Raw genomic sequence first — 11,976 nt, 5'->3', positions numbered from 1 at the left:
AAGTTTATGGTCTGTCCTGAGATGAACATCAAGCTGCTGGTGTGGGTTGTCTTGCATTTTCAACTACACTCTACATTTTGCACAATTACCCCACAACTCCCATCCGTTACTGATAAGTGAACATGTCATTAAAGGTTATGAATGTCGATTTCGTTGCTAATTACTTTAAAACTCGAAACTTTGAACCTTGGACTTGAGTTCCAAACTTAGGGCTTTTTGACATGACGGGACCTTGAAATCAAGCCTTAACATCAGACCTTACATTCGAGATGTGAGAATTTTAGTTGTGACTGAGTGTATATCACTTTGTGCTTGTTTCTCTTCTCATATGGCACATCTTACTTACGGCGATAAAGATAAATGCAAAGTTATATACACTCGGTTGCACTTAAGAGTTTGTCGTATAATATTATGAGAAGTCGAGATTGTACCTAAGTTTACACATAATTCCAGTTTGAATATTAAACTAGTTGATAAATATCAAGTAGTTTAATTTAATCACAAGGTGTTTACAAAAGCTTAAACAAGGACTTGGCCCAACGACCCATCACTCTAAAACCTCCACAGCTCCCGGCCAATTCAATCAGTCTCTCTCTCACTCTAACCGAACTCGAATTGAGGCAACAAGAGCAAAACCCCATTTCGGCGACAATGAGAGAGGAAGAGATTGAAATGCTTCGTGGGGTAGTGAGGGACTGCGTGACGAAGCACCTATACTCCTCCGCCATCTTCTTCGCTGACAAAGTCGCTGCCTTTACCAATGACCCTGGCGATATCTACATGCAAGCTCAGGCTCTCTTTCTTGGCCGCCATTACCGACGCGCCTACCACCTCCTCAATGCCTCCCAGATCGTCCTACGCGACCTTCGATTTCGTTACCTCGCCGCCAAGTGCCTTGTAAGTCTCTCTCGCTGCTCAAATCAGGAAATCGGTTCTCTTTGTTTGCTGATTTCGTTCAATGTTTTTGCTTGAAATTGCGTTTTCCATTTTGTGGGTTTTGGGTTTCTTAGTTGGGTTTTGTTACAGTTTGATAGGTGATTGATTGTAGAAAAAAGGACATTTTTTTTTCGTGTTGTCGAATTTTCAAATCCAGTAGAACATACCTTATGAGTTGTTTAGACAAATTGTAGTTTCGGCGGTAAATACATCGATGGGTAGATAGACATTTATAATGATTAAAAATTGTTGGTCTTCAAGTTGGGGTTGATGCAGTTATGTTCTAGGTTAATAGGACTGACTAGTTCATTTCTTTTTCGTGTCTGTGTTTTACCAGGAGGAGCTGAAGAAGTGGGATCAATGCATATTAATGCTCGGTAATGCGAAAGTGGATGAACAAGGGAATCTGTAAGACTCAAAGGATTCCAATATCATGTACTTGGATAAAGATGGTGAAGATCATGAGATCAATGTAACATTGTCTGACTCCCTCACCTCCTAGTAAACATTGTTACATGAAAATTTGGCAACAGATTCTGATGTTCTGTTTGTAGATACTACTAACTTTGTCTCATGAAATGTGTTATTCCTCTCTTGCAACAGATATCTTCTGCAATATGCTTTTTACGAGGCAAGGCATATGAAGCATTGGAAAACCGTGTCCAGGCCCGACAGTGGTAAGTTTTTCTCTAAGACTTAGCTTTACCATGTAAAGTCTTAACGCGTGTGTGTGTTTGAACGTGTTTTCTGGTAAAAGAAATGACACTCTGTAGTTTTTAACTTGTAGGAGTATGAGACTTAAGCTAAATGTTGATCTTGTGGATGGAGAATAATATGATTTCTATATGTGTGGCATCTGCTGAGAAAGGAATATATGTTGATTGAAGGGATCCTTTAACTAATTTTATTTTCTTTATTTAAAGGTATAAAGCTGCTATCAAAGCTGATCCTTTATGTTATGAGGTACGTTCGGAATTTATTCCGTTGGATCTATGGGATTTTAACTTACCAAAGATGGTTTAATAAATTAGAGAAAACACCCTAATAACTATAAGTTTTATAAAAAAAAAAAACACTTCAAGAGTGCAGTTGGAGAAAAAAAAAAACTCCTCAACGATCCACTTGTCAAGTACTAATTGATTCTTAGTTGCAAAATAAATTTGGTTCCCTTCTCCCATTGCAATGTAGAAGGGTATTTTTCTAAAGTATTTGGTTTGAAGTGTTAGAGGTCGTACTTGGTGCGATGGCAAGTGCCTTCGCCCATGAGTGGTAGGTCTCGGGTTCGAGACTTGGCAGCAGCCTCTCCATAAATGGGGGTAAGGCTAGCCGACATTCACCTCTCCCAGACCCTGCGTAAAGCGGGAGCCTTGTGCACTGGGTATGACCTTTTATTTGGTTTGAAGTGTTCTTCTCTGAAATTTAATCTTATCAAGGTTTATATGTGAAAAGCCCAAACTTATTCTTTCTTGCCTATTCTAACATTTTATGGTCTCCAAAAGCAGGGAGGGGATATAGCATTCCCTGCAAAAGAATTGAAATTACTAAAGTATCAACTTGATAAATTGTTTTATCCTTTCAAACATGCTTAAAATACACGGAACATTAATCAGATGTTAGATAGAATCACTTTATGGGGAATTAAATTTCATGTAGAAAATACTATTCAGTTGAACTCTTTACCCAATTCTGTTACATGGGGTGAAACCCATGTGAGAGTGTTAGACAAAAGGTTGACCTCTATAGCACCTTCAGTTTCATCCCTCAAGCTTTTTCTTATGACCTTTTTAATTTCTTTTCAGGCTTTGGAATGTCTTATTGAGAATCACATGCTTACATGCGACGAAGGTTAGGGTCATTCAAATAAACTTTTCTTTTGTCATGTGAGTGTTATACAAGGAATTAACATCATAGATTTTGATACTACCTTTTCAAATTAATCGATGAAATGTGTTCTCGGCCTCTGGCACTTTTATCTTTGTTGATCCATAGATTCCATCGGAGTGTCTCCTCTGCGTTTCTTTTATCAATCATTTAACTATGGATGCGATGGTCCCCTACTAAACCTTTTGATTTGCTGCTGAGTTTCAGAGGCGAGCCTACTTTCATCATAACAATTTGGTCCTGAAGATGGATGGCTCTCGTTATTCTACTCATGTTTAATTAAAAAGGTAAACAGAAATGCAATTTCAATATGTCATCCTCAAGTGTCAAACATAGAGAAGACCTCTTACATCTGAATAATTTTTACTTTATAATAAAGATTACTGTACAAAAGATCATGTAATACTATCTTTTGCTGTGTTCTCATCAGTCCTCCTTTTTGTGTTTTCCAGTAGGACAGAGAAAATGTTGTAGAAGCAAAATTCAGAGAACTTGAAAAAGAAAGTTGTAGTAGTAACACAGCAATCCTTCATTCGTACTCTGAAAACCAACACCGACCTTCTAGCCTGCAAAGCTGAATACTATCAGCAGTGCGGTGAATATCAAGAATGCTTTGAGCTAACTTCCGTGTAAGTTGGAAACTGGTTTGGAACAACAACAACAACAACAAAGCCTTTTCCCACCAAAATTTATCTGTGTTTTATTTGTGAATCAACAGACTACTTGAAAAAGACTATTTCCATCTGAAAAGTACGTTGGTGCATCTAGCAGCTGCTATGGAGCTTGGGCATTTGAATGAGCTTTATCTTATGGCATGCAATCTAGTGAAGGACTTGTGAAGGACTATCTCAAAAGTGAGAGTGGTTGAAACCCTTATTACTTGAGTCACTACTGTACAATTTGAAAATTGAATGTACATCCATAAATACATATGTATATACCATGGTGTACTGGGACTACCCATGAGACGAACATGGAATATGGTTTGCGGTTTCCAGGGGTTTTGGGGTATCTTGTAACTATGATTTGGGATGCCACTAGAAAGATGGACTATGGATTTTCTAATGTTTTGTCGCTTTTGTGATTCATTTAGTTTACTACTTTATTAGGTGTATTCTCTTTGCAGGGCTTTATCATGGTTTGCTGTTGGTTGTTACTATTATTGTATCAAAAAGTATGTTGAGTCACACCGTTATTTCAGGTAACTACATTACAATTGGTAATTCTGTTAAACAAAATATGTGGTTCAATTCCCTCTCTCAACGGAAATGGGGTAGTTTTGCTTTTTTTTTTCTATTTTATTTATTTTAATTTTTTTCATGTCTACTTTAAATAATAAAGAAACAGTAATTAGGTTATTAAATGTGGCATTTTCCAATAATGGGTTTTTTTTTTCCTTTCAATTTACTTGCAAAATCAAGTTCAAGTTTGTCTAAATATAAATTAGGGTTATTTATTGATAATCATTTTCATGTTTAAGTTAAATAAAGTGTTGTTATACTTTTTTTTATTGAATAAAGTGTTGTTATTGACAATCCAAAAATATCATTTTACACCTTTTTGTATAATTATTCCCTTGTGATTTTATATATTATAGGAGTGAAGTGCAACCTTTCATGAGAGCTTGAAGAAAAAGAAAACCATGAATTATATTACTATATGTGGCCTTTGGTAGTAGTAGTTTTTCGTTTTCATTTATTGTTTACGTATAAAAATTAGAGATATTAAATATGAAAAAAAAATCATTCCAAAGGTTTCATAATGTTCAAGTGGTTTGTAGATCAGTTAGTTAAGAGTGTTCACCTTTGCTCTTTAGGTCTCGTGTTCGAATCCCCCTTATCATTAGTTTTAATGAGTTTACTGTAGATTATCCTATTATTTGTCAAAAAAGGTCCATAAGGTCAAAAAGTCTATTTTCTTTAATATTCGATGTACATATGTACAAATACTAAAATAAATAATTATTTTATGTAAAGATATGTTAAGGCATATTTTTCGGTGTCGCCTAGGGCCTCAAATAACTTAGGACCGGCAATAAGTTTAGTGTAGATTATCCTATCATTTGTCAAAAAAGGTCCATAATGTCAAAAAGTATATTTTCTTTAATATTCGATGTACATACGTACAAATACTAAAATAAATAATTACTTTATGTAAAAAATATGTTAAGGCATATTTTTCGGTGTTGCCCAGGACCTCAAATAACTCAGGACCGGCAATGTTGATATTAATGTTTGGCAAAAGAAGAATATGCCCATAAGTTATAAGTAATCATGCAACGAGCAATTTATGCCCCGTGATGGTAAGGTGTTGATGCTAAAGCATTTTCTATTTTATGCCCCATATAATGGTAATCAGTCTGCGTGTTTTTTTTTTATAAAGATGTAGCTGTAGTCCTGATATTCATGTTTGGATTTGGATAGTTTGTGCTGTCCTATGTACATTATCTTGATGTTCAATAGAGCAATCTTTTCAATAAAAAATAAAAATAAAAAAAACCATGCAACGAGCAGAAGTAACTGCTGTAACCATTTCCTCAAACTACAATTTATTCCCTATCAACATATTCTTCTTTTGGCAAAAGAAGAATATGTTTGGATGAAGAAATTTAAGATTACTAAGGAATTTTAAAATGACGGAAATTTAAATGATGGAATTTTATTCTATAGAATTTGTGAATTTTCTTATTTGGGTAACCTAAAAAAACAATGGAATTGAAAACGAAATTTGTTGTTTTTAAACTCTCAATCATAGAAATTGGAAAATGACACCTATTTATATGGAATTTAAACTTGGGAATTGGAGCTCCCAAATTCCAAGTTTTTTTTTCATGCGGAAATTCTAATTTTCTATATTTATGATTCCAAACAAGGGAATTAGTGCATGTCAATTTATAAATTATGTCTTTAATCCAAATTCCAAGTTTATTTCTCTCATCCAAACATAGTGTAAACTTTCCCTATACACAGGAAAGCATGTTGAGAAAGAATATGACTCAGCATACTCGAATTACACATTTAAAAAATAATATTTCAAATTTCAAAATATGAACCATAAGAAGAAAAATCATAAAGCATAAGAAAATCTTCAACTTAACCAGATTAATATTTAAGTCTCTGAGTTGGCTCAGTTGAACAGTTTCTGTAACCAACTTATACTGCACAACGTCATGTAATCTTCCGTGTCGTGCTATATAATTCTCTCTTTAGACTCTTTTTGTTCGAGCATATATTTGTAGAGAATGACTCTTTGTCATGCCATCGCGCTTCTATACCCATTCTCTGAGCCATCTGCAGGTCTTGAATTACATAATATTTCTTCATACACAAGGCTAGGGACATTCAAAATATAGATAAATGCCCCAAGCACGCACCCTTAACAGAATCACCATTACAAGTGCCATTAGCATTACTTTTTACATAGAAAACATAAGAAATATACATATTCTTGCCGTCATCGGTATGAAAAGAAAACCAAAGATGTACAATAAAAGTACAATCTAGTCTCCTCTAAGCCTTCTTTTCATCATGGTCATACGCACTGTAATCATCACATAGAGCCTATCTTGTACATGATCTAAGAATTGAAAATATGCATATCTCCATGTCTTCTTAACAATTAAAGAACCAAACACTACCCAAAACCCTACAATGAAACCCAGTGCGGTGAAAATATACAACCATGGAAATTGATGTCCATTGTCCACACCTTGGTTGTTGTTACTATCTGCATCAATGCCCTTAATTGGTAGACACTCATTTGGAAGTGGAGCGCCACACAATTTTAAATTCCCCTCAAACGCAGAAGCATTGAAACTTTGGAGCTGAGTGCTTGTTGGGATTGATCCTTCAAGATTATTGTATGAGACATTCAAAGATTTTAAGAAATTAAGGCTTGCCATGGACAACGGGATGTTTCCAGACAAATGATTCATGGAGAGGCTCAAATTCTCTAGATTTTTGAGGTTGGATATTTGTTCTGGAATGTTCCCGGAAAAGTAGTTGCTACTAAGATCCAAGTTGTGGACAAGGTGTATTTGGCCTATTTTAGTAGGTATTCTGCCACGAATGTGATTGAGAGATAGGTCTACTGTTGGTGCAAAGTTGGACAATCTTCGTGGGTAAAAAATTGGATATAGGTCTGCAGCGGTGAAGATAGGCAAGTCAATATAATCGTCTACTTGAGTTGTGGTTGGTTCATGTAACAACCTTGGGAGTCCACAAAGTTCTTTTGGAAATTCACCAGAAATTTGGTTGTCTGCCAAGCTCAAGAAAAAGAGTTTGGGAAGAGTCCCCAACGATTTAGGAATTGGCCCTGTAATTCGACTACCTTTCAGAATCAAGATCTCTATGTTCTTGAGTTTTGATAACCATAAAGGCATTTGACCAGTGAACTCACAATAATAAATACTCAAAAATCGAAGATTTTGAAACCCACCGACATCAAGCATGCCTTCATCGTTTGGAATTTCCTCACCTTGGAACGAATACGAAAGGAGGAGTGTTTGAAGACTTTTGCAATGCATCAATATCTTCATTGCCCCAGTGATGTTGGTTAAGCCACCAAGTGAGAGAAAAGACAAAGATTTCAATGAAAGAATTTCAGGTTGTATTTGTCCCTCTAGATTATTTGCACTCAAACGAATAGCTTTTAGGGACTGGCATGAATAAAGGCTTGTTGGAAATGTACCAATAAAGTGGTTTCGAAGTAGGTCAAGTTTACTAAGGTGATTGAGTTTCGAGAAATTGAGCATGGATATATCTCCTTCCAAGTTGTTTGCTGCCATATGTATTTCTACAAGGCTCGTGCAATTCATCAACGATAGGGGAAAAGAACCATCAAAATGGTTGTAATCAAGAGCCAAGATTTTCAATTTGGAGAGCTTTCCAAAATGGAGAGGGAGCATGCCACTCAATTGATTAAAGGAGAGGTCAAGGATTGCAAGGTTGGTGAGGTTGAAAATTTTCTCACTTATGGCTCCATGGAGTGAATTGAAAGGGAATGCAATTTCTTCGATTTTCGTGGCATTGTAGATATCTTTTGGCAGTAATCCTGAGAGGTTATTGTTACCAGCACGAAAAATTTGCAATTTTGAACACCCCCCGAGTCCAGGAGAAATGTTGCCACTGAATGCATTGAGGGAAAAATCCAACAACCTAATCAAGGGAGAAGAATGAATACATATAGAGGATGGGATCAAACCTGAGAAGCTATTGTTGTGGACGTTGAAACTAGTTAAGTTCCGAGCTTTTTGAAAGAATGACGATGGAATTGCACCATGGAAGCGATTGCTTGACAAATCCAACGTCTGGATATTGTGTGATGGCATAGAAAATGGTAGCTTTCCAGAAAGAAGATTAAAACTCAAATCAAGGATCTCAAGATGATCCAAAGACAAGAAGAATTCAGTTCCAAGTGATTCGGAAATTGAATTGTGAGAGAGATTCATGTGGGTGAGGTGTGTGAGATTTCCAAGTGATGATGATGAGGGGAAAATAGCTCCCTTTAGACCTTTGGAGGATAAGAGCAAATGAGTGACCAAACCATCTTGATTACAAGTGATGCCTTTCCAACGACAACAGTTAACTGAATTCCAATTTAAAGGACGAGAAGATAGGGTGGAGGCGAAGGACAGAAGAGAGCGGCGCTCAATTTGGTGGCATGCATGAACATTTGTAGTGATGATGTGAGAGAATAAGAGGATGAGAAGGAAGCCATGAGCCATTGGGTTAGAAATTAAGCTGCTCTAGCATACATATGTGTTTTTTACATTTGGGTATATATAGAGGAACTAATTGCAATACATAATATGAAATTCTTGAGTAAATTGTAGCAATGGTCCCTCAACTTTAATCCAATTGGAACAATGGTGCCTCAACTAAAAATTTATTATCATTGGTCCCTCAACTCATCAAAACGTGCATCTATGCTCCTTTTTGTCAATTCCGTTAGAACTTCCGTCAAAATAATCATGTGTCATGCACGTAGGCTAAATCAAGGGGCAAATATGAAAAATCAATTAAGAAAAATTGTTTCAATGGTCCCTCAACTTTAATTCAACTAGATAAATGGTCTCTCAACTTTAACCCAATTGGAGCAATGGTCCCTCAATTTTAACCCAATTGTAGCAATGGTCATTCCAACGCAACTCATTTTGACAAAATTTTTATGGAGTTGACAAAAATGACCATAGCTACACGTTTTGATGAGTTTAAGGACCAATGGTAATGAATTTTTAGTTGAAGAACCATTACTCAAAATTGATTAAAGTTGAAGAACCATTGCTACAGTTTACTCGAAATTATTTTCTGTCTTTCTTTTAGCTTGAACACGCTAGAGGCAAACATTCGGACACGCTGGCGGCAAACATCACTGCAAACTGAGAAATTGGCAAACAACCATAACCCTACAAATGTTCCAAAGCCCTCTATACGTCGAATAGATATTTCGCACATGAAGACATTGGTTCTGAATTAAGGAGGGGCCACCTTGAAAGGACCAGAGCTAATGTTAAAGTCTTGCTGGAAGAAATTATGCCTTTGTTTCTACGCGGTAATTGAAAAAAAAAAAAAAAGCATTGAAAAAAAAAGGGAGCATTGAATTTAAGGGAGCAGAATAATATGAAGTGACACCAAACGCTTATTTTCGTACGAATGTGGTTTTTATTACAATTAACATTTCGTATACGGCATGCCAAAACCTAAAGTGACTCAATTGACTACTTTAAATGTATCTATCAAGCGAAAATGAACCTGAACACCTCCGAGAACTTTCCCCACACCTTAAGCCTTAAACCCTGAATCCTAAACTTTCCCCACACACAGGAAACCATGTTGAGAAAGAATTTGACTCAGCATACTCAAAGTAGACATTCAAAAATAGGTTTTGTAGCTAAATTGGTATATAAGATTGGCGTAACTTCTTAGTTTGGTCTCTAGCAATTAAAATTAACAGATGTGGTCCCTAAACTTATCTATCATAAATCATTTTGATCATTCCATAAAAAATCCATCAATTATTCTGTTAATATGATGATGTGACGCCACGTGGGTCCCATAAATCCATCATCTTCATCTTGGAAGTGAACCCAGATCAAAATCTTCCAAAAAAAATAAAACATTGATCTGGACAAACTCCAAATAATTGACAAACAATTTACGATAAACAAGATTAGTGACCAATTTTATCTCTTTTCATTGTTAGAACCAAACTGAGAAGTTATACGATTATCAGAGATCATTTAGGCTAAAAAGCCTTTAAAATATAATATTTCAAATTTTAAAATATGAACCATAAGAAGAAAAATTTATAACATAAGAAAATCCAAGAGAGATTTTCCACTTTGAAGATGACATTGGATTTGAAGGATGGGCCACCATGAAAGGACCAGACCTCCTAATTTTTGCAAATTTGCCCAAGATGAAGACAACCACATTAAAAGAACTAATGCCTTTCCTGTTAGGTAATTGAAAAAAAGATCAGAACATTGAATTTTGGGAAAAGTATTGCTACAATAGAGTGACGTCTATCCATGGTTATGTAGAAATGTTAACAAAATTGAAGTATGTTTACAGAAAATGCTAAACATGGCCTGAATTGACTCATAGTAGTCATTCAAAAACTATCAAATTTTAAAATATGAACCAAAAGACAAAATCATAAAATATAACAAAATCCTAGAACTAACCAGAGTATATGTGAGTCCATGAGTTAACTCAGTTGAGCTACTTAGTCATGCAGTCTTTCGTATCATGCTATGTTTATTCCTTCTGCAGTCTCTTTTGGTTCAAGCAACATCAACAATGTATTGATTCAAGTGCTGACCAATATTTTTTGTAGATAATGACTACATGACATGCCGTCGTGCTTCTATACCCATTCTCTGAGCCATCTGCGGGTGCGTTATGAACTATGAGTTTAACCATAACCAAGGAGAACTCTCTTGGGTTACAGTTACATAGAAATTTCGTTTCACCATTCTTAACGGTCTCTACAGGGCCCCCACTGTTGCACGCAATGCCAGGTTTATGAGAAGCCATTGCTTCCAGATCGTACAATGCCAAAGTGTTCATCCTACATTTTGAAATATCTTATATCAATTTCATATTCCCCACAATATCTGACAACAGAACAAAATTATGTAGTTTTCACCTTTGGCGTGTAAAGGAGGCATAGGCATTGGGAGAGAAGTGCATTAGCAAGAGGTGATGAAGTTAAACTTGATTAGACACTCTTGAAGAAATTAGGATTTCACCGTAAAATCAATTGATAATATGGAGAATAGTCCAACTTACATATAAGCTCATGCAAAGTCCCTCGACTCCCTCCTTCCAAGCATGTAGGATTCATTCTCAACAGTACGCCCCCGCCCTCACGTATGACGAATTTAACACAACACACCAGGGTGACGTGAAGTGCGTGTGGCCATTTGACGTCACACGTGGGACACCGATATAATGAAGAAATTGAGGTTACATCATAAAACCAAGTTGGCAATATGAGAATAACCCAACTTGCCCATGCAAATCCCTCCTCCCATCAATATGGGATTCATATTCAACAACTCCTTCCCTTTCTGCTAGACTTGTGAGCTCCTCTAATTACTCAACATTTTCTCTCAAACGATTATCGAAGCCACCTGAAACATGATATATTATATTTATCATTCCCATACATGCAGAAGATATGCAGCTCTACCAATCAATTAGGGAATGATACATGGGTATAGGGCGAAGCTACATAGGGACTAGGAGGGGCGGCCGCCCCTCCACTCGTCGGAAATCTCCACGAAGAGTAAGAATTCCGCCCCTCTGTTCTTTTGAACTTTCCAGATTTCTGGGTTTGGTTGTGCGGTGCGCTGATGACTTGTGTGTTTTAATTTTTAGAGAACGAAATCAGAAAGAAAAAAAAAATAGTTGCAGAGTGACGGAACTTGCAAAGAAGATGAAGGCTTATCTGTTTGATATTCCCTACACCTACACGGTGCATTTGACAAAAGAAATTGGATTTCTCTCTACCGACCTTTTGTTTACCTTTTTTTTCGCTTAAAATTTGACCAACCTTTTTTTAACACTTCTGCCCCACTTACCCTTTTTTCTCTTCTGACCCCACATTTTTGTGGTTTGTTTACCCATTTATCTTTTTTTTTCTTTATTTATT

At 36.2% G+C, this 11,976-nt stretch overlaps 1 protein-coding gene and 1 pseudogene across 2 annotated transcripts in view; one reads left to right on the top strand and one right to left on the bottom strand.

Annotated features, from left to right (window-relative positions):
- The first annotated feature begins 75 nt into the window (after positions 1–75).
- On the top strand, positions 76–3,931 carry LOC126616383 (anaphase-promoting complex subunit 6-like; annotated as a pseudogene).
- Positions 3,932–6,131: 2,200 nt separating this feature from the next.
- LOC126614629 (receptor-like protein 2) overlaps positions 6,132–11,976 on the bottom strand; it is a 179,565-nt gene continuing 173,720 nt past the window's right edge. For both annotated transcript variants that reach the window (XM_050282276.1, XM_050282277.1), the window contains exon 4: positions 6,132–7,025. In XM_050282276.1, coding sequence (XP_050138233.1) covers positions 6,317–7,025 — 709 coding nt within the window. In that variant the 3' untranslated portion in view covers positions 6,132–6,316. The remainder of the gene's footprint in view (positions 7,026–11,976) is intronic.

This window comes from Malus sylvestris, chromosome 3 (genome assembly GCF_916048215.2).
Source record: "Malus sylvestris chromosome 3, drMalSylv7.2, whole genome shotgun sequence".
Taxonomy (NCBI): Eukaryota; Viridiplantae; Streptophyta; class Magnoliopsida; order Rosales; family Rosaceae; genus Malus; species Malus sylvestris.
The sequence above is the reverse complement of the archived record's forward strand: the minus strand, read 5'-3'. Positions and strand labels throughout refer to the sequence as shown.